Here is a 23,957-nt window from a genome sequence, read left to right on the forward strand (position 1 = left end):
TATAATGTTGGCACTTCCGAAGCTACCTATACGGTGATGACCTACTCAAGACAGCAAGATAGCTCTTTGTTCCCCACGGCGACCTATTGCAAAGCTCCCCTGCCTGTGGACACCTACACTGTACCAACTTCTCAAGGAACACTTCAGTAGTTTTCCTCTCTGAAATTGACTGCCATCACTTTACTCCCCGTGACTGTGTGCAGTGACTTTCTGCAATTGCATTCCCTCCTCTGACTGTGGACCTATGTAATGGATGCAGTTTGCGACTTTTAACCATGCTTATTTCTGCTTTTGGCAGCAGACACTGATGCAGCTAAAAATCTCACATCTGGGATTTGCCGAATTTTGAGAGCTCCATTAATTATTGTGTGTAGCTACGTGTAATGTTCATGGAAAATGGCCCAGTTCTCTGAATGCAGACACATTGGCCCAGAATTTGCTGGAGCGGGATATCTTGCAGCAAGCACTGTGAGATTAACTTTTTCCTCACTCTTCAGCTCCAATTATTTTTGCGTCGCAAATTGCTGGAAGTACGAGTTGATAAGGGGTCAACGGGGCATCTGGGACCAATAGTTAATCTCCTTAACTAATGAAATTTAAGGATAGAGAAAGAAACAGAATGAATGACAGAGAAGGAAAGAGGGTGAATTAGAGTCAAAATAGTTACAGAAAGAGAAATAAAGAAGACTGGATTAAGACAGAGCGAAAAAAGAGATAGAAGAGGAAAAGTACGTTTTTTTTACTTTAAATTTTAGCTTATAAAAATCCTTTAGGAATGATTTACTACCAGCAGGAGTGAGACTCCACAGTTTCATTGTTCCTATTCAGGGTCTTTAAGGTTGAGTGGTATGTCAGGGCCATAAATCACGTCATTAAAAGGGTCCTTACGCCGTGAAACAGCAGCCCTAACTTTCTGCAGCGAGTTTATAGAATCATAGAAATCATGGAAACTTACAGCACAGAAGGAGGCCATTTGGCCCATCGTGCCTGTGCTGGCTCTTTGAAAGAACAGTCGTGCTTAGTCCCACATCCTCGCCTTTTGTCTGTAACCCTGTAAGTTCCTCACCCTCAAGTACCTGTCCAACTCCCTTTTAAAATTATTTATGGAATCAGCTTCCACCACCTTTTCAGGTACAGCGTTCCAGATCACAACAATTCTGAGTGAAAAAATTTCTCCTTATCTTCCCTCTAGATCTTTTATTCAATGATTTTGAATCTATGACCTTTGGTTATTGACCCACTCACCAAAGGGAATAGTTTTACTCTATCTACACTACCAAAACTGCTCATCATCTTGAAAATCTCTATTAGGTCACCCCTTAACCTTCTCTGTTCCAAAGAAAACAGTCCATCATCCCTGGTACCTTTTCTAAGGCCATTACATAGGAACAGGTGTAGGCCATTCAGCTCCTCGAGCCTGCTCCGCCATTCAATGAGATCATGGCTGATCTGCGACCTAACTCCATTTACCTGCCTTTGGCCCATATCCCTTAATACCCTTGGTTAACAGAAAGCTATCAATCTTCGATTTAAAATTAACAGTTGATCTAGCATCAATTGTTGTTTGCGAAAGAGAGTTCCAAACTTCTACCACCCTTTGGCCTAGAAATTGGGTTTTGGCTTAGCCAGGGCTTTAGCGCCGGAAGTTAGTGCCGGCGCTAAGTCCCCCTGCGCGCGCCAAAAATTCAGCAGGGCCGCGCCCAAACGGCTGCCGGCACTACTGAAGGGTCTTTGCGGCGGTAAATCGGCGCTAACTGCCGTTTCGCGCCGCAATTCCGGCGCTGCGGCACCCGATGCGGTGCGGCAGGCTCGGGAAGTGCAGGCCTCCTCCTTCCGTTAAGGAGGAGCTGCCTGCACCCGGCCGCGGCCCGCGCAAATCTGTCTAAAAATGAGCCCGGCACCTCGGACAAGTGCCGGGCTTGCATCTGTTCCGGGGGGTGGGGGGGAGAAGTCCGGGGAGGGAGCTGCGGGCAGGCGGCCGGCGGGAAAGCGGCTGGCCGCCGCGGGGCCTTTAATGCGCCGGCGCAAACTCATGCAAGACTCTGTTGCCAGAGTCTTAGTTGCGGCTGCCACGGGCGAGGCGGCCGCAACTGAATTTCGGCGCTAGGGCCCGTCGGCATGGCAACCAGGACGCTGCGCACACCGATGACGTCATCGGTGCCGGCGCAGCGCTACCGGTGCAACGCCGATTTAGGGCCCCAGGGAATTTTTAAACTGGCCATAACTCTGGCGCTAGTCCCTCTAGCGCCTCAAAAGCGGCGCTAAGGCAACTGAATTTCTAGGCCTTTGTGTTTAGAAGTGTTTCCTAATTTTACTCCTGAAAGGTCTGGCTCTAATCTTTAGACTATGCTCCCTAGTCCTAGACGCTCCAACCAGCAGAAATAGCTTCTCTCTATCCACCCTATCTGTTCCCCTTAATATCTTGAAAACTTAGATCCGATCACCCCTTAACCTTCTAAATTCGAGGGAATACAATCCTAATTTGTGTAATTGCTCCTTGTAACTTAACCCTTGAAGTCCAGGTATTCTGGTAAACCTATGCTGCACTCCCTCCAAGGCCAGTATATCCTTCCTAAGGTGTGGTGCCCAGAACGGCTCACAGTACTCCAGGTGTAGTCCAACCTGGATTTTGTATAGCTGCAGCATAACTTCTACCGGCCTAGAAATTCGGTAGGCTTAGCGCCGCTTTTGAGGCGCTAGAGGGCCTAGCGCCGGAGTTATGGCCAGTTTGGAAATTGAGTGGGTCCCTAAATCGGCGTTAGGCCGTTAGCGCTGCGCCGGCACCGATGACATCATCGGTGTGCGCAGCGTCCCGGTTGCCATGGTAACCCGCCCGAACTCCGAAATTGACTTGCGGCCGCCTCGCCCGTGGCAGCCGCAAGCAACGTTCTGGCAGAGGTGCCTTACTGGACTTTGCGCCGGCGCATTAAAGGCCCCGCGGCGGCCGGCCGCTTTCCCGCCGGCCGCCTGGCCGCAGCTCCCTCCCCGGACTTCTCCCCCCCCCCCCCCCCCCGGGACAGATGCAAGCCCGGCACTTGTCCGAGGTGCCGGGCTCATTTTTACAATGATTTTCGCAGGCCGCGGCCGGGTGCAGGCAGCTCCTCCTTAAGGGAAGGAGGAGGCCTGCACTTCCCGAACCTGCCGCACTGCAGCGGGCGCCGCAGCGCCGGAATAGCGCCGCAATTCAGCGCGTAGCGCCAGTTTTCAGGCGCAAACAGCTTTCAGCAGCGCCGGCAGCCGTTTGGGCGCAGAACTAGTGAATTTTTGGCCCGCCCAGCGCGACTTAGCTCCGGCACTAACTTCCGGCGCTAAAGCCGTCGCTGCGCCAAAACCCAATTTCTAGGCCACCCTTTTGTATTCTAGTCCTCTAGATATAAAGGCCAACATCCCATTAGCCTTTTTGATTATTTTCTGAACCTGTTCCTGACATTTTAATGATCTATGTACCTGGACCCCCCAAGTCTCTTTGGACCTCCACAGTTTTTAGCCTTTCACCATTTAGAAAGTACCCTGTTCTATCCTTTTTAGGTCCAAAGTGGATGACCTCACATTTTCCTACATTGAAATCCATTTGCCACAGTTTTGCCCATTCACTTAATCTGTCGATATCCCTTTGTAATTTCATACTTCCATCTACACTGCCGACAATTCCACCTATCTTTGTGTCATCGGCAAATTTGGATATATGACTTTCTATGCTATCATCTAAGTCGTTAATAAATAATGTAAATAGTTGATTTATAGTATACGGTCTTGCCATATTAGTGCTTCCAAAGTGCATCACTTCACACTTCTCTGCCAATTCCATATCCATACGGCCACTTTCCCATTAATTCCATGGGCTTCCACCTTCTTAGCAAGCCTCCTGTGTGGCACTTTGTTGAATGCCTTCCGAAAGTCCATATACACAACATCTACTGCACTACCTTGATCCACCTTCTCTGTTAATGCAAAGAATTCAATCATGTTATTCAGACACCATGCTGGCTCTCCTTGATTATCCCATGCCTCTCCAAATGAAGGTTTATTTTGTCCCTGATAATGGTTTCCAATAATTTCCCCACCACCGATGTTAGGCTGACTGGCCTGTACTTTTACCCCTTTCTTGAATAGTGGTATAACATTATCAAGCCTCCAGTCCACCGGGACTACTCCTGTATCCAATGAGGATTGAAAGATTGTAACCAATGCCTCTGCTATTTCTACCGTTGCTTCTTTTAGCAACCTAGGATGTATTCCATCCGGACCAGGTGACTTACCAACTTTCAATAATGCTAATCTTTTTAGTACGTCTTCTCAATCTATTACTATCCTGTCCATAACTTTCCTCTCTTTTAGTGTAACCTTCACATCATTCGCTTCTTTTCTGAAGGCAGTGCAAAGTACCCATTTAATACTTTATCCATATCCTCTGCCTCTAGATGAAGATTTCACTTTGGATCCTTAATAGGCCCAACTTTTCCCTAGCAAACCTCTTACACTTTGTTTATAAAATGTTTTAGGATTCAATTTAATGTTACCTGCTAATCTTTTCTCATAACCTCTCTTTTCCTCCTGTACTTTCCAATAATATTCCTGGTTATTAACTGAATCTTGCTGCTGACATTGGTCATAAGCCTCCTTTTTCTGTTGTATTGGAACTTTTATTTCCTTTATTACCCAGGGTGCGTGAGCTTTGGATACTCTACCTTTTCCCTTCAAAGGAATATGCCAAGTTTGTGCCTGAACTATCTCGTCCATTTAATTTGTATTTTTTATGCATTAATAATGGTGTGCATGGTGAACTCATTGCGTAATAAATATTATCATTTGTAACTGGGGGAAAAAAAACTTGTTGAAAATTTTTCTTGCAGCCTTTGCATATCACCGAAGAAGTGCCTTCTGCAGATGTTACAACGAACAATACCACTGGTCGAGGAGCTCCAAGGCAACACACGGAGATAAGGCAAAGCAGGTTGAATAATGAGGGAGGACATGTGTCTGCCAAAGAGGTTGCATCGCTACAGGGGATTTTCAAAGCCGAGCTTGTGTTCTTAGCAGATTCAAATGGAACAGACAGTGATTGTTGCTCTAAAGACAATGGAGCAGAAGTTAACCTTTCAGCAAAAACATTAACTTTGTCAACAAATCCTTTTGCTGATGACAAGAGCAGCTCCGTTCGAGCAAAAGTAGTAGTGGGTGAATCAAAAGTCCCCTTGTCACAAGGTGCTGAGCAGAATGTGGATGGGGCTTTGCAAGAACCACTGTTTCAGGCAAGAGAAACATTTTTATTCACTCTTGTTCAATTACTTTCTTTCTTTAAAAGGGAATCTGATGTTAAAGTGCTTTATTCCAGAACAGACAATTTTAACCTAAAACCTGTGAATCAGCAGAAAAGCTCTCACTGACTTCAAGTGAAGGATTCACACATTACATCCTTTAATGTTAGGAAGATTAATAAGAAAAATAAAGTCTTTATTGAAAATAGGTGGGACTAACTATTGCCCTGCCATAAACAGTGCAGCGTTAATGGACATTACTTGGGAACAGTGCACAGTGTCAATGGACATTACTTGGGTACTGCTTATAGTGTTAATGGACATTACTTGGGAACAGCGCACATTGTCAATGGACATTACTTGGGTACTGCTTACAATGTTAATGGCCATTACTTGGGTACAGCTTACAATGTTAATGGCCATTATTTAGGAACCTTCCACAGTGTTAATGGGCATTATTTAGGAACTGTGCAAGGTGTTAATGGACATTAGCAAAATACTGCAGATGCTGGAAATCTGAAACAACAACAGAAAATGCTGGAAACACTCAGCAGGTCAGGCAGCATCATGGAGAGTGAAACAGAGTTAACGTTTCAAGTCGATGACCCTCGTCAGAACTGGAAAAAATTGGAGAAGTAACAGATTTTTAAGCAAGTGTGGGGCAGGGAAAGTGCGGGAAGAACAAAGGGAAGGTCTGTGATAGGATGGAAGGCAGGAGAGATTAAAAGACAAAAGGGATGGTAATGGGACAAGTTAAGAAACAAAAGATGACTCTAGATGAGGTGTAAATGGCAATGGCAGAATCATCAACAGCTGCCAGGTGAGAGAAAAAAAAACATAGGGGCCGAGGTTATAGTCTGAAATTGTTGAACTCGATTCTGGACTAACATCGAGTTCAATAATTTCAGACTATAACCAACCAATCAAGCAACCACTTACAGCTGATAGCTGTTAACTGCTAACTGCCACTGATTATGGAGTTTCTTTTATGTTACAAGACAAAGCTAAATTCCAATCTGATGATTACTTACCTAACTTACCTTATACCTACCAATGAATTTCTCTTCTCCACCGATTCCGACTATCACCAAACTTTTCCACTCTGCTTGTGATCCACTCCGATTGCGATATTGCCCAGCTATATGTCCAAGCTCTGTGCTCAAGCTCTCTGGCAGATTCTATGATTATTTGGGAACCTTGCACAGTGTTAATGGCCATTACTTAGGAACCTTACACAGTGTTAATGGACATTATTTAGGAACCTTACACAGTGTTAATGGCCATTATTTAGGAACCTTACACAGTGTTAATGGACATTATTTAGGAACCTTGCACAGTGTTAATGAGCATTATTGGGAAATGTGCAAGGTGTTAATGGACATTTCTTGGTTTATATTTACAATGTTAAATGTTCGATAGGGCATTAGGGTGTTGAATTAAATCAGTGGCATGAAGTCAAAGTATGTGACTTCGCATCTATAGACCTCCACACATCATTTACTGATCTAGACTGTGCCAAGGAGAGAAACTGTGTGCATCTACAGGGAGGGAAGGGAATATGGATTGGAAAGTCAGTCCAGGTTGCTCTCAGTGCCACCTAGTGGTACTTGACTATTCCAATGTACTCCTGGCCAGTTGCCCATCTTGTACCCTCCGTAAACTTGAGATCCTACAAAACTCTGCTGCCCGTATCCTAACGCGCACCAAGTCCTATTCACCCATCACTCCTGTGCTCGTTGACCTACATTGGTTCCCAGTCCGGCAAAGCATCAATTTTAAAATTCCCATCCTTGTTTTCAAATCCCTCCATGGCCTTGCCCCTCCCTATCTCTGTAACCTCCTCCAGCCCTACAACCTTCCAAGATCTCTGTGCTCCTCCACTTCTGGCCTGTTGAGCATCCCTGATTTTCTTCGCTCCACCATTGGCGGCCGTGCCTTCAGCTGCCAAAGCACTGAGCTCTAGAATTCTGTCCCTAAACTTCTCCCCATCTCTACCTCCTTTAAGATGCTTCTTAAAACCTACCTCTTTACCTGTCCTAATAGCTCCTTATGTGGCCCGGTGTCAAATTTTTTTTGATAACGCTCCTGTGAAGTGACTTGGGACGTTTTACTATGTTAAAGGCGCTATATAAATGCAAGTTGTTGTTGTTGCTGTAGTGTGAGGCTTAAAAGCACCATTTGCAGATGCTGAGAGTGGGTCTTCTTGCGGTTACCTAGCCATAGCAATAGTGTGAGACCTAAATAGTGGGAACAAACCACTGGTACGTCTGTTATATTGAACAGTGTCCGTGCACCAGCATGCAAAGAGTAAACATGGTGCTATATGGTCGATATTCAGGAAAGATACGCAAAAAGGAAAGGGAGGTGGGTTAGCATTACTGGTTAAAGAAGGGTTTAACACAATTGTAAGGAAGGATATTAGCTCTGATGATGTGGAATCTGTATGGGTAGAATTGAGAAGTACTAAGGGGCAGAAAACGTTAGTGTGAGTGGTATATAGACCTCCAAACAGTAAGGCGGAGGTTGGGGATGGCATTAAAAGGGAAATTAAAGAAGCGTGCAATAAGGGCACAGGAGTCATCATGGGTGACTTTAATCTACATATAGATTGGGCTAACCAAATTAGTAACAATACTGTGGAGGAGGAATTCCTGGAGTGTTTATGGGATGGTTTCCTGGACCAATATGTCGAGGAACCAACCAGAAATCAGGCCATCTTAGACTGGGTATTATGTAATGAGAAAGGATTAATTAGCAATCTTGTTGTACGAGGCCCCTTGGGTCGGAGTGATCATAATATGATTGAATTCTTCATTAAGATGGAGAATGAAGTAGTTGACTCAGAGACTAGGGTCCTAAATTTAAATAAAGGAAACTACAATGGTCTGAGGAGCGAGTTGGGTAGGATTGATTGGGGAATGTAACTCAAAGGGGTGATGGTGGATAGGCAATGGCAAACATTCAAAGACCGAATGGATGAGCTACAGAATTTGTTCATCCCAGTTTGGCATAAAAATAAAACAAAAAAGGTGACTCAACCTTGGCTAACAAGGGAAATTAGGGATAGCATAGGGTCCAAGGAGAGGACATATAAATTGGCCAGAAAAAGCAATAATCCTGAGGATTGGGAGCAGTTTAGGATTCAACAAAGGAGGACAAAGGGATTAATTTAGAAGGGGAAAATAGAATGAGAGTAAGCTTGCAGGGAACATAAAAACTGACTGTAAAAGCTTTTATACATATGTGAAGAGAAAAAGATTGGTGAAGTCAAGCGTAGGTCCCTTGCAGTCAGAATCAGGGGAATTTATAATGGGGAACAAAGAAATGGCAGACCAACTAAATACATATTTTGGTTCTATCTTCACAAAGGAGGACATAGGGTCTAATGAAAGGGTGGAACTGAAAGAAATCAGTATTTGTAGGGAAATGGCGTTAGGAAAATTGATGGGACTGAAGGCCGATAAATCCCCAGGGCCTGATAATCTACATCCTAGGGTACTTAAGGAAGTGGCCCTAGAAATAGTAGATGCATTGCTGGTCATCTTCCAGAACTCGATAGACTCTGGAACAGTACCCATGGATTGGAGGGTAGCTAATGTTACCCCACTATTCAAAAAAGGTGGTAGAGAAAAAGCGGGGAATTATAGACCGGTAAGCCTGACATCGGTAGTGGGGAAAATGCTAGAGTCCATTATAAAAGATGTAATAGCAGAGCACTTGGAAAGCAGTGACAGGATCGGACAAAGTCAACATGGATTTACAAAAATGTAAATCATGCTTGACTAACATACTGGAATTTTTTGAGGATGTAACTGGTAAAATAGACAAGGGAGAACCGGTGGATGTGGTGTATTTGGACTTTCAGAAGGCTTTCGATAAGGTCCTGCATAAGCGATTAGCGTGCAAATTTAAGGCACATGGGATTGGGGGCAAGGTATTGACTTGGATAGAGAACTGGTTGGCGGATAGAAAGCAAAGAGTTGGAATAAACGGGTCGTTTTCCGAGTGGCAGGGAGTGACTAGTGGGGTACCGCAAGGATCGGTCCTGTAATGATCAATAACATGTCATTCTATAGTGGACACTAGGTGGAGCCGTGGAGCTGTACATAGCTGTATGTATAAGACTACACTACCCAGCTGTAGATATATTAAGACTACATTACCCATGAGGCACTAGGCTACCCACAAGGCAACAGTCAAGATGGAAGCCTCTACAGATACTGTACCAGTCCACATGTGCTCAATAAAAGTAACTAGCAAAAGCTAGCTGTGTTCATAATAAGAATGTCTATTTATTAATGAACATAACATGGTACCAGGGTGGTGAAGATCTGCTGAAAATTGTGAAAAGCGACATGGAGAATTTGAAGCCACCAGAGCGTTTTAATCTCACAGAAAAAATCGACTACAATTGGCAGACTTTTAAACAGCAATTCGAACTCTACATTGCAGCCATCGGATTCGGTACGAAGCCAGACGCAAGGAAGATAGCGTTACTGCTTACGGTTGCAGGCCCACAGGTGATAGAGGTATTTAATACATTTGTATTTAATCCAGCGGAGAACAGAGACAAATTAGACGATGTGCTACAGAAATTTGATGCACATTGTTCTCCCAAAAAGAATGAGACATATGAAAGATACATCTTCCGTTCTCGGACACAGCAACAAAATGAGACTTTTGATAGCTTTATAACTGATCTGAAACTGAAAGCACAGACATGTAATTTATCTGAGCTCAAAGCATCCATGATTTGTGACCAGATTGTGTTTGGTATCTTTGATAAAAAAGTCAGGGAACGTCTGTTGAGAGAAACCGAACTAAATTTAGAAAATGCAGTGAAAATATGCCAAGCCAGTGAGCTAGCTCGAAAGCACGCGCAGACTTTCAGTGAAATCAATAATGATGCGATTGTAATGAGTGATAATGCTGCTGTCGGTGCTGTGTCCTATAAGGGGAAGAAACATGGGCAGAACAGAAATGAAAAGCAATTGGAGGATGAAATTTTTAATTGTAAACGCTGTGGTTACAAACACCAGTTAAGACAATGCCCAGCCTTTGGAAAAATGTGCACAAAGTGTAATGGAAAGAATCACTTTGCCAAACAATGCTTTTCAAAAGTAAAAACAACGAAAGGGCAACGAGTTAATGTAATTGAGGACACTGATTTAAGTGAGACATATTTTGTAGGAATGGTGTCATGTGACAATATCAAAAAGGATACAGAAAATGTGCAGCCCTCAGAAATGGACAATGCTGAACATAAAGTTAATGCAGTAAAAGAGGACAAATGGATGATCCCACTGCAGGTAAATGGAGCATTAGTTACCTTGAAACTAGACACTGGGGCAAAAGCAAACTTAATCAGTATGAGTGACATTAACAACATGAAAGAAAAGCCCAAAATACAGAAAAAGTCAGGAGTACTGAAGGACTATAATGGACAGAAAATAGATAGCTTAGGTGTATGCAGACTTAAAGTGACAGTCAAAGACAAAGTGCATCATCTCATGTTTTCTGTTGTGGTTGAAAGGCTTGATTCACTACTGGGTGACAAAGCTTGTGAGGACTTAGAACTGGTCAAAAGAGTCTACCGTATAAACTGTGCCATAAGCAGACCAGATGACTCGATGGATTCTGTAGTGAATAATTTCCAGGATGTGTTCAAAGGATTTGGAGTTCTACCATTCACTTACAAGATCCAGCTAAAGCAGGATGCTCAGCCAGTGGTACATGCTCCACGGAGAGTTCCAGCACCCCTGCGTGACCGGCTCAAGAATGAACTGGACAGAATGACCACACTAGGAGTCATCAGGAAAGTCAAAGAGCCAACAGACTGGGTTAACTCCATGGTATGTGTAAAGAAAAAGAACAATGATCTAAGAATATGCATGGATCCAAAGGACTTAAATGCAAACATAAAACGTGAACACTACCAGATTCCCAAGCGAGAAGAAATCACCAGTGAAATGTCAGGTGCCAGATACTTTACAAAGCTCGATGCCTCACAAGGATTTTGGCAACTAAAACTGGATGAAGAGAGCACCAAATACTGTACCTTCAACACACCATTTGGCAGGTATTGTTTCCTCAGAATGCCTTTCGGGATAATATCTGCATCTGAAATCTTTCATAGAGCGATGGAACACATAATTGAAGGTCTGGAAGGAGTTCGGGTCTATGTTGATGACATCATCATCTGGGGCTCCACACTGAAAGAACACAATGAGACACTGACTAAAGTGCTACAGAGCATACGCCGGAATGGACTGAAGCTCAACAAAGCCAAGTGTCAGTTTGGCATCCAGGAAGTCACTTTCCTAGGAGATAATCTATCTGGTAAAGGAATAGAGCCAGATATGGAAAAAGTAAACGCCATACTCAAATGCCCCGACCCACTGACAAAAAAGGAGTGCTACGCATCATGGGGATGATAAACTTCATTGGAAAGTTCATTCCTAACTTGTCAGCCAAGACAGCCTGTCTGCGAGACCTGCTACATAAAACAAATGAGTTCGCATGGACAGAAAGACATGAACAAGAGTGGATAAACCTCAAAACAGTGCTGACAACCACACCTGTACTCACCTTCTTTGACCCAACCAAAAGAATCAAAGTGTCAACGGATGCATCAAAAGATGGCCTAGGTGCGGTCTTGCTACAAGCAGAGGGTGAAGATTGGAAGCCTGTTGCCTATGCCTCCAGGTCTATGACTGATACTGAGTGTCGATACGCCCAGATTGAAAAGGAATGTCTAGGCTTGGTAGTTGGACTAGAAAAGTTTCATGGCTACATATATGGACTTCCCACCTTCACAGTTGAGACAGACCACAGCCCTCTGGTTGCCATCATAAAAAAAACTGAATGAGATGTCTCCAAGGATTCAACGACTCATGATGAAGCTGCAAAGATATGACTTTGAACTGATCTACACACTAGGCAAATACATAGTGTTAGCAGATGCACTATCCTGAGCACCCACAATGAGTCATGTGAGCTCTACTGAAGAAGACGTGGATGTTCATGTGAGTATGGTCACTGCTGCGCTGTCCGTGTCAGACACAAAATCAAAGCAAATAGCAGAAGAAACAGTAAAAGATACAGTATTACAAACAGTAATAGAGAACATTCATCATGGTTGGCCAAAAGGTTCCTGTCCAAAATATTTTCACATAAGGTCAGAATTGAGTGTCGCAAGTGGACTATTACTAAAACAGAACGGAATAGTCATTCCACAGGCTCTACGTCAAGACATGCTCAAAAGGATTCATGAGGGACACCTCGGAATTGAAAAATGCAAAAGGAGAGCAAGAGACACTGTTTATTGGCCTAGCATAAATAAGGACATTGAGAACATGATAGGCAAATGTGAGACATGTCAGAAACACCAAAACAAACAAGCAAAGGAACCAATGATAGTAGCTGACATACCAACAGCAGCATGGCAAAAGGTTGGTCTGGACCTTTTTCATTTAAATGGTAAAGACTATCTAATAGTGATTGACTACTATTCTAACTATCCTGAGATGGCGCTGCTGTCAAGCACCACAGCAAGCAGTGTCATAATGCATGTGAAATCCATCTTCGCCAGACATGGAATTCCCAGGATTGCCGTTAGCGACAATGGTCCATGCTTCAACTGTAAGGAGTGGCAACAGTTTGCAGCACATTATGACTTTCAGCACATCACATCCAGTCCTTTGTATGCTCAGTCAAATGTTAAGGCAGAGAAAGGTGTTCAAGTTCTCAAGCAGCTACTGAAGAAAGCGACAGAAAGCAAGTCTGATCCTTATCTCGCCCTGCTGAGCTACCGAGCCTCACCTTTAGACTGTGGTTCTTCACCTGCTGAACTAATGGGTTGCAAGTTGCGCACCACGCTACCCTGCTGTGCAAAAGAACAGCAAAGTGAGGAACTGAGACAGAGACTTCAACTGTTAAAGCTGAAACAGAAATCATACTATGACAAGTCATCCAAAACTCTAAAACCATTGACAAAGGATGATGTTGTCAGGATTCAGGATCCAGATGCATGGAACAGGAAAGCTACAGTTCTTGAGGAAGTAGTACCAAGGTCATACACTGTTAGAACTGAGGAAGGACAGATTCTCAGGAGGAACCGCCGTTCTCTCCTAAAAACACAAGAGACTATTCAAGACCAGATTGATGACAATGCCGCAACTGCATCTTGTCATTCACCACCAGAACAATCTCATGAAGACACATCAGACTTACCCGTGTTGAGAAGATCCACACGTCAAGTAAAAGAGCCTGATAGACTTAATCTTTGAGTACAATGTAAAGCTTTGAAAATGTGTTGACTGTTTTGAAAATGCGTATGTTTATAGAGCACTAACAAAAGTGTTACTGATATTATCTTTATTGTTTTCTTGAAAGATGATTGATATTGATTTTGTTAAACCTCAAAGAAAGGGGGATGTAATGATCAATAACATGTCATTCTATAGTGGACACTAGGTGGAGGCGTAGAGCTGTATATAGCTGTATGTATAAGACTACACTACCCAGCTGTATATATATTAAGACTACATTACCCATTACCCATGGAGGCACTAGGCTACCCACAAGGCAACAGTCAAGATGGAAGCCTCTACAGATACTGTACCAGTCCACATGTACTCAATAAAAGTAACTAGCAAAAGCTAGCTGTGTTCATAATAAGAATGTCTATTTATTAATGAACATAACAGGTCCTAGGACCCCAGCTTTTCACAATATATATTAATGATCTGGACGAGGGAATTGGATGTAATATTTCCAAATTTGCAGATGGCACAAAGCTGGGTGGGAGGGTATGCTGTGAGGAGGATGTTGTGAAACTCCAGTACGATTTGGACAGGTTGGGTGATTGGGCAGAAACATGGCAAATACACTATAATGTGGATAATTGTGAGGTTATCCACTTTGGTGGCAAAAACAGGAAGGCAGACTATTATTTGAATGGCAATAGATTTATAGAAGAGGAAGTGCAAAGAGACCTGGGTGGTGTTGTGCACCAGTCGCTGAAGGTAAGCATGCAGGTGCAGCAGGCGGTTAAGAATGCAAATGGTATGTTGGCCTTCGTAGCAAGAGGATTCAAGTACAGGAACAAGGATGTCTTGCTGCAGTTGTACAGGGCCTTGCTGAGTCCGCACCTTGAGTATTGTGTGCAGTCTTGGTCGCCTTACCTGAGGAAGGACGTTCTTGCCATGGAAGGAGTGCAGCGAAGATTCACCAGGCTGATACCTGGGATGGCAGGAATGACTTAGGAGAGATTGTGTCGATTGGGCTTATACTCACTAGAGTTTAGAAAATTGAGAGGGGATCTCATCGAAACCTATAAAATTCTGTCAGGCCTGGACAGACTAGATGATAGAAGGATGTTTCAGATGGCTGGGGAGTCCAGAACCAGGGGTCATAGTCTAAGGATAAGGGGTAAGCCATTTAAGACTGAAATGAGGAGGAATTTCTTCACCCAGAGAGTGGTGAACCTGTGGAATTCTCTGCTAGAGAGGGCGGTGGAGGCCAGTTCATTAAATATATTCAAGAAGGAGTTGGATATATTTCTTAAGGCTAAAGGGATCAAGGGATATGGGGAGAAGGCAGGGACAGGGTACTGAATTTGGATGATCAGCCATGATCTCATTGAATGGCAGAGCAGGCTCGAGGGGCCGAATGGCTTACTCCTGCTCCTATCTTCTATGTTTCTATGTTTCTATGCTATCCCATGAACTGGCTTGTTATTTAAAAAATAAATATTCTTGGGATATGGCCGTCGCTGGCACCTGCAGTCCATGTGGTGAAGGTACTCCCACAGTGCTGTTAGGGAGGGAGTTCCAGGATTTTGATCCAGCAATGATGAAGGATTGGCGATATATTTCCAAGTCAGTATGGTATGTGACTTGGAGAGGAACTTGGAGGTGGTGTTGTTCCCATGTGCCTGCTGCCCTTGTCCTAGAATCATAGAAAATGAAAATAGAAAAACATACAGCACAGAAGGAGGCCATTCGGCCCGTCGTGCCTGTGCTGGCTCTTTGAAAGAACAGTCGTGCTTAGTCCCACAGCCCTGCTTTTTGTCCGTAACCCTGTAAGTTCCTCATCCTCAAGTACCTGTCCAACTCCCTTTTAATATTATTTATGGAATCAGCTTCCACCACCTTTTCAGGTAGAGCGTTCCAGATCCCGACAACTCTGAGTGAAAAAATTTCTCCTCATCTCCCCTCTAGATCTTTTGTCAATGATTTTAAATCTACGACCTCTGGTTATTGGCTCACTCGCCAGAGGGAATAGTTTTTCCTCTATCTACTCTATCAAACCTCTCATCATCTTGAAAACCTCTATTAGGTCACCTCTTAACCATCTCTGTTCCAAGGAGAACAGTCCTAAGTTTTCCAACCTAGGTGGAAGAGGTTGCGGGTTTGGGAGGTGCTGCCAAAGAAGCCTTGGCAAGTTGCTGCAGTGCATCTTGTAGATGGTACACACTGCAGCCATGGCGTGCTGCTGTTGGAGGGAGTTAATGTTTAAGGCGGTGGATGTCTGACAATCAAATGGACTGCTTTGTCCTGGATGATGTTATCCTGCCAACTGTTTGTCACTTGGCACATTTTGTTGCATGTGTGACCTGATTGTTTGCAGGGATCTTATGATATGGGACTGATAATCAGATGACTGAACGTTCAGCAAAAGCCAAATTTAATTTTCCAGATGATGGATTGTATTGTTTTTTTGATTCTCTATGTACTGACTCACTTCTCACTTTAGAATTGCAGAGATTCAAGGGAGAAAAAAACCAATGTGGTTACAATACAAACTTAACCAAATCCAAACTGACAAAAATGCAGTCAAACTTGACTGTGATCCAATATATCAGCCATGATCTCATTTAATGGTGGAACTGCCTCAGGGGCTGAATGGCCTACTCTTGTTCCCATGTTTCTATATAGCCTAAAGACAATTTTCTCTCAATACTTGGTTAAAAGTCAGCCTTGGTCACATGATCCACTTCCTGTTCTATGAATGTCAGAATACTGTGAAGCCAGTTTGATTGGAATGCTCTTCAGTTCTTATTTTCAAACTAGCATCAATGCAACGTGAAACAATTTCTAAATTGTATGTGACTATCAAGGCCACTTATCATTTTACTCAGTTTTCATTTGAGACCAAATAGCATTCGGCAGAACAATTTCCCAGCAAGGGTGGCAGTGGGGAACCGAGAAAACATATTCAAATCCATCATTTTGGAAGATTATATTTGGCTTTTGCTGAACGCTCAACCATTTGATTATCAGTCCCATATCATAAGATCTCGGCAAACAATCGTATCAGAAATGCAATACCAAATGTGCCCAGTGATGGACACAGAGCAGGATAGTAAGCCGGCACATTTTGGAATTATAGTGTCTTTAAAAACTGCAGCACATCTACGATTTTTGTGTTGAGCACATTTCCCTTTCAGTTGTAGTTGGTCAAGTGCCATATCCTTGGAGAGGGTATTTACCAGGGGTAAGGTATTCCACACAGACTAAAGTGTATCTTCAAATATCTTCCAGTCACTGTTTAAAAAAAAATCTGTTTTTTCTAAATAAATTGAGTTTCTTTGTATAATACATGGATATGTTGATATCTGAGCTCCACAATGCTAGAAGTCCTTTATTTTTTTGTCATTTTAATTAATAAGCCATGTAAATGGTTAGTATTTGGGGTCAAGTAATGAAAGATCTAATTTTGAAAGCTACTGCAATGTGATATTTGTGACACCTTAGAGTTCTATAGACCAAGCAGCTAAGTACAGGCTCCCACTGCTACCTGATCTGCATCAGGATGGAACCCTCTTCATCCTTAGGGAGCTGTGTTTTAACCGAAAGATTTAATTACAAAGCTAAATCTTACCAGTCAACTTCCGTCAGAAGAAATGAGCAGAGACTTCCAAAACTTTTTTTGGAATGACTAAGAAGGTTTCTTACTGGAAACACAATGGCCCAGAATTTGCTGGAAAAATGACAACAAATTCATGGTGTTAGATGCATCTGCTCCAGCAAATTCTGGGCCAACATCCTTTTGGGGCGTATTTTAGTTGAAAAATAGGGATTTTTTTTGGGTGCACTGTCAAAATAAATTCAAGCTTAGTAAAGGTTTCCTGAGCATAGTTTGACACGAGCAGTGTTTGTAATCATGGTGCAGTAAGCACAGTAATATCCAGGATGAACTGATTATACCAAATGATGTAATTACTAGCCATTCAGAAAACAGGAAGCTGAACATGTGGCTAATGACCTTTATCCAATTATTATGTGAAAACTGAGTCTAGATCAAGTAGGATCATCACTGACCATTAATTGTTAATTGCATTTTTGTTGATTATATTTAATTGATTTGAATTTTAAGTGTTTTCTGGTTTGGTTTTTGTAATTATTTGTATATATTTACAGGTAAGTATTAAAAACAAAAATTGAAGTCCATTTAATGAGAATACTCAATTCTAATTTTGAACTATCACAGATATGAAACTAACAGCGCCTTCACACTGCAGAAAATGAAATGAGAGCAAATTGCACTCGAGTTCACTTCAGGTTTATAAAGCTGATTCACACTGGCTCCATCAGATCTGAACTTAAATTATTATGAAGACAGTTGATATTGTGTCATGATGTGTGTGTGCTGACTTCACAACACATGTGCACAGATCAGTTAGTAAAATTTAGGAGCAATTAAAAAGATTTTTCTTTTATCTCCAGGAGCGACAGCCAACTCTACAAAGCTTTTTCCTTCAATTCCCATTTTTCCTGCCTTATTGCTAAAGTCCCAACCACCTCCCCACACCACCCCACCTCCACCAACCCTCGACACTTCTGAATCTAGACTGCAGAACAGCAGTGGTCTACAATTTGTGCTTCAGAAGTCAAACCATCAGATACTGGGGCTTCCACTTCTGGTTCATAATCTAGGCTGACACTTCAATGTAGTGCTGAGAGGGAGTGCTGCACTGTCAGAGGTGCCGTCTTTTGGATGAGACGTTAAACCGAGGCCCCTCCTGCCCTCTCAGGTGGGCGTAAAAGATCCCATGGCACTATACAAAGAAGAGCAGGGGAGTTCTACCTGGTGTCCTGGCCAATATTTATCCCTCAACCAACATTATTAAAAAACAAATGATCTGTTCATTATTGTTGTGTATGTACCTTAAGAGGGAGGCAAGAGTCCCGCAGGGTTGTTCCGACGACGGGAAAATAATAAAATAAAATAAAAATTAAACGCGCAGAAAGCCGCGAGGAGCTGCAGTTTACAACGGAAACCGTGGAAAGCAGCGCTAGCAACAGCGGGGAAGAAGGCAAAGTGCGGGAGGCGCCATCTTAATTCAGCGGGGAAGAAGGCAAAGCGCGGGAGGCGCCATTTTGTTAAATCGGGGAAGAAGGCAAAGCGCGGGAGGCGCCATTTTAGATTTCCAAGATGCCGAAGACTGGCTATATCACTGCCTTTGATAATGCAATAGAAGACTGGACCACGTATGTGGAAAGAGTCGAGGTATATTGCGAGGCAAACGAAATAGCCGATGAGAAAAAGGCATCGGTACCGCTAAACTTAATGGGCGCAAGAACGTACGGCCTATTGCGGGACATGATTACTCCAGCCAAACCAAAGGCAAAGAGTTTTAACGAAATTGTTGCTATCCTACAGGAACACCTAAACCCTGCACCGCTGCTGATAGCAGAAAGATTTAAATTCCACAGGAGAAATCAGCATAAAAACGAGAGCAATGCTGATTACCTTACGGAACTACGCAAGCTATCAAACCACTGCCAGTTCGGAGCAGGACTGGCAGATACCCTACGGGACAAATTTGTCTGTGGACTCCTGAGTGAAGGAACCCAGAAGAGGTTACTCTCAGAGAAAGAGCTGACGCTAGACAAGGCTTTCAGCGTGGCAGTATCGTACGAAGCAGCAGCAAGGGGAGCTGCGGAAATACAACAAAAGCCACAGGAATACGGCACCCACGAAATGACACGGGGATTTGCAAAATGTTATCGCTGCGGCAGAATAAACCATGACCAGAAGGCCTGCTGGTCCAAGGACAAAATATGCAGGCAATGCGGAATGATGGGACACATTGCACAAGTTTGCAGGTCTGGGAAGAAGACCAACGACAACAAAAAGGCTACTAAGGAACCGTACAGGAAAGTACAAAAGATGACGGACAGTAGTTCCGAAGACCAGATGAGCGATAGTGAATCCGGGAACAAGAGACTAAGCTGTCTCAAACTTCACAACGTAATCGCAAAAGAGGATCACCGAACCATTTGGGTCACCCTCACGATAGCAGGGTCCCAAGTCAAAATGGAATTGGATACTGGATCAGCTCTAACCGTCATGAATCGACGAGACTACGAGCGGCTATTCTCACACATGCCCTTGAGAGAGACATCCATTGTCTTGAGGACGTATACGGGGCAAAAAGTATACCCCAGAGGAAAAATAAGGGTGCCTGTCGAATACAACGGCAAGAAAATACGGAAATTGTATCTCTACATTCTGCAAGATGGTGGACCACCGTTATTGGGACGTGAATGTATCAGAAAGATAAGTTTAGACTGGCACTCCATTCAGGCACTGACGGTGGCTGGTAAAAAGGATGACGACGTCACTCCTGGACGATTGTCAACAATCTTAGCTGACGCCAAAGAGGTATTTCAACAAGAACTGGGCACTCTTAAAGGCATAACCGCCTCGATAAAAATAGAGGAGAATGCAATTCCCAAGTTTTTCAAAGCAAGACCGGTACAATATGCAATTCGCCCAGCCGTCGAGGCAGAGCTGGAGAATCTGGAGAATGCAGGCGTGTTATCTAAGGTAGACTGGAGCGACTGGGCGACACCCATTGTTCCTGTCATGAAAAAAACATTAAACAATAAGTCTGAGGAGCCAAGGAAGGTTCGCATCTGTGGGGACTTCAAGGTGACGGTGAACCCAGTCCTTCACACAGTACAATATCCTCTTCCAAGGATAGAAGATATCTTCGCCTCACTATCTGGAGGGAAGCGTTTTACAAAAATTGACGTAGCACAAGCATATTTGCAGATGGAGGTTGAAGAATCCTCTAGGAAGTATCTCACGATAAACACTCACAAAGGTCTTTACCAATATAATCGACTGGTATTCGGAGTAGCATCAGCTCCGGCGATATGGCAAAGAGCGATGGAACAAGTCCTGCAAGGGATTCCGGGGATTCAGTGTTACTTGGACGACATCCTAGTGACAGGTGAAGATGACCGTGAACACCTTGCCAACCTAGAGCAGGTGCTCACTAGACTACGTGAACATGGGCTACGAGCCAATCGCCCCAAGTGCGAGTTTTTTAAGAAACAGATATCGTATTGTGGCCATGTGATTGATGAAGAGGGGTTGCATAAGTCCCCTGACAAAATTGAAGCGGTAGTTAAGGCTCCAGCGCCTGAAAATGTGTCGCAACTGAGGTCATTCCTCGGATTGGTGAATTACTACCATAAGTTTTTGCCAAATTTGTCCACAATTCTGCATCCACTGAACGCCCTACTATGAACGGGAGTAGCATGGAAATGGAGCGATGAATGCAAGCGGGCCTTTCAGAAGAGTAAGGACCTAATCACTTCAAGAGAAGTATTGGCTCACTACAACCCATCACTACCGATAAGACTGGCGTGTGATGCGTCTCCCTACGGCATTGGGGCCGTACTGTCACATAAATTCCTTGATGGTTCAGAGAAGCCGATAGCTTTTGCGTCACGCTCGTTAACTTCAGCCGAGCGTAACTACGCCCAGATTGACAGAGAGACCCTCAGCCTGGTGTGGGGGGTGAAGAAGTTCAATCACTACCTGCACGGTCAGAAATTTACTCTACTAACTGATCATCAACCTCTCGTCTCCATTTTCAACCCTCAGAAGGGCGTACCGATAATGACGGCACAACGGCTACAGAGGTGGTCCCTTTTCCTAGGGGCTCACCAATATGACATCGAGTACAAAGGAACTAAACAGCATGGGAATGCTGATGGATTGTCGCGCCTACCGTTGCCGACGGTGGAAGAAGAACTGGCAGTGGATCCAGTGGAGTTATTCCACTCGACTATAGTCGAATGTCTCCCTGTGACGAATGCAAACATAGAAAAGGAAACACGAAATGACCCGACACTCTCCTGGGTCTATGATTTAACAGTGAAGGGGTGGCCAGCACATGGCGAACCACTGCTGCCAGCATTCTCGCCGAGAATAGAACAGCTGTCAGTGTGCAGAGGAACCTTGATGTGTGGATCCAGAGTAGTAATTCCACCCAAATTGAAGGATAGAGTGCTCAATGAGCTTCATGAGGGTCATCTGGGAGGGGTAAAAATGAAGAACTTAGCCAGAGCGTTTGTGTGGTGGCCGGGAATCGATAGAGAAATCGAAGAGATGACCAAGAGCTGTACAGGATGCCAGAAGGTCCAAAACGCCCCACCACAAGCCCCTCTACATCCATGGGAGTGGCCCTCATCTCCATGGCAAAGGGTGCACATTGATTTTGCTGGTCCCTTTATGGACTCGATGTTTTTAATTGCGGTGGATGCACATTCAAAGTGGCCAGAGGTAATAAAAATGTCCTCAACCACCAGAGAAAAAACTATCACAGTCTTACGAACCATATTCGCCAGGAATGGGCTGCCTGAACAGATTTGCTCTGACAATGGACCACAGTTTGTGTCTAAAGAGTTCCGGAGGTTCTTAAAGAACAATGGTGTTAAGCATTACACATCCGCCCCATAGCATCCAGCCACTAATGGATTGGCCGAGAGGTTTGTTCAAACATTCAAGAAGGCTATCAAGGCAATGTGTAATGAAGATATACCCCTACAACACAAGGTGGATAACTTCTTGTTTGTCTACCGGAATGCGACACATGCGGTTACCAACCAAACTCCAGCCATGATGTTCTTCAATCGAAGACTACGATGCCGCTTGGATTTGGTTAAGCCAAACGTCAGAAGAGATGTGGAGAACAGGCAGTTTCAGAATATGAATGAAAGGCCGACCAGGAGTTTTAAGATAGGTCAACCAGTTTTGGCCCGGGACTACCGCACAGAGAAATGGCAGCCAGGAACGATCTGTACATGGCAAGGACCTCTAATGTATACCGTGGACGTTGGGGAGAGCATTGTAAGACGCCATGCTGACCAGATTCTAGTCACTGGAAAACGTTAACTCCACACCACGATCTGATACACCTGACGATGAAACCGAAGTACCAATTGCATCTACCGCAGAATCGGTGATATTGGAAGCAGACGAACCAAACAACGACATTGATCCCAACTCAACCTTGCCAGAAGAACCTGATATCCCAAAGAGGCGTTATCCAGACAGAATCAGGAAGCCTCCTCAAAGACTGAACTTGTAATTGCTTAACTTCAACCAACGTATCTAGCAACCGTAATTGTAATTGTAATTAGTTATTATTTAGTTGTTAAATGAATGTTATGTACTGTTTATCTAAAAGGGGAGGAATTGTTGTGTATGTACCTTAAAGGAATAACTGGTCTCAGACTGCAGTACCGGCAGTGACCACCCCTGTATAAAAGGCCCTAGCAGGCTTCTGTAGTTTCAGTTTCCAGGTTGTCTCCATTCAGTAAAGACTTGTTATAATCAACTCCTGCAGTCCGTGTCTCAATTATACACGGACATAATAATTATCACATTGCTGTTTGTGGGAGCTTGCTGTGTGCAAATTGCCTGACGCGTTTCCTACCTTACAACAGTGACTACACTTCAAAAGTACTTCATTGGCTGTGAAGCGCTTTGTGATGTCCTGAGGTCGTGAAATGCAAGTTTTCTTTTTTCAGTATCAACGTGATCTGACATTAATACTGTTTACACACCAAATTAAGCATCAAGTTAATTTGCTGCAACACTAAAGATGGTGGGTTCTAAGTTAGATAAAAAAACAAAATTCAGATAGATTCAGATTCCACTTAATTTCAAATGCAATTTCAAGGTCAGGAAATTCCAGATAGCATAACTTTTTTACCAAATCCCATTTTGTTCATGAATGTCTTGTTATTCATTAACATTTATCGTTTCAGAAATTCCTTTTGCAATTCTGCTAAGCATTAATCCAGAAAGTTCTGCAGATCGGCATCACACCAATTTGATATTCTAAATGTGCAAAATATGCTTCAGTGGTTTTTAAAATCTGTGGAGGGAGTGCGACTAAATGGTGTTATGAGTTTGCATCAGTAAACCTGGTCTTAAGGCTTTTCACCTCAGGTTCAGGTTTACTGATGGGATTCAAACTACCTTCATACGCCCCTCCCCTGATGGCTGTGGGTTTGAGCAGTCTTAATGGTTTCCTGGCAGAGATCCAAGGCACAAATTTCTCCATAATGTGACACAAGGCGAGGGGAGAGCAATTATTTTGGTTACAATTTTGTACCAACAATATAAATGTATTCAAGAAGAATGTGTTTATGATGTTGCCACACAAGACCATTTTATCACACAGGTTGGCAGGAAATTGAAGATTTAATTTGCCAGTGAATTCCTCATTCAGGAGGAATTCCTGAAATGTGTACAAGAGAACCTTCTTGATCAGTGTGTCTCCAGCCTAATGAGGAAGGAAGCAGTGCTGGATCTAGTACTGAGGAATGAAATGGGGCAGGTTGAGCATGTTTCAGTGGGAGAGCATTTGGGGAAGAGTGATCATAA

The 23,957-nt window shown here is 43.6% G+C and overlaps 1 protein-coding gene across 18 annotated transcripts in view; it reads left to right on the forward strand.

Annotated features, from left to right (window-relative positions):
- Positions 1-23,957, forward strand: part of mlip (muscular LMNA-interacting protein) — a 224,656-nt gene that overhangs the window by 77,634 nt on the left and 123,065 nt on the right. For all 18 annotated transcript variants that reach the window (XM_085996506.1, XM_085996503.1, XM_085996504.1 and 15 more), the window contains exon 5: positions 4,854-5,252. In XM_085996506.1, the coding sequence (XP_085852632.1) occupies positions 4,854-5,252 (399 nt within the window). The remainder of the gene's footprint in view (positions 1-4,853; positions 5,253-23,957) is intronic.

The sequence above is a fragment of the Somniosus microcephalus genome, chromosome 9, assembly GCF_052327205.1.
Source record: "Somniosus microcephalus isolate GS21.2 chromosome 9, FLI_Smic_1.0, whole genome shotgun sequence".
NCBI lineage: Eukaryota > Metazoa > Chordata > Chondrichthyes > Squaliformes > Somniosidae > Somniosus > Somniosus microcephalus.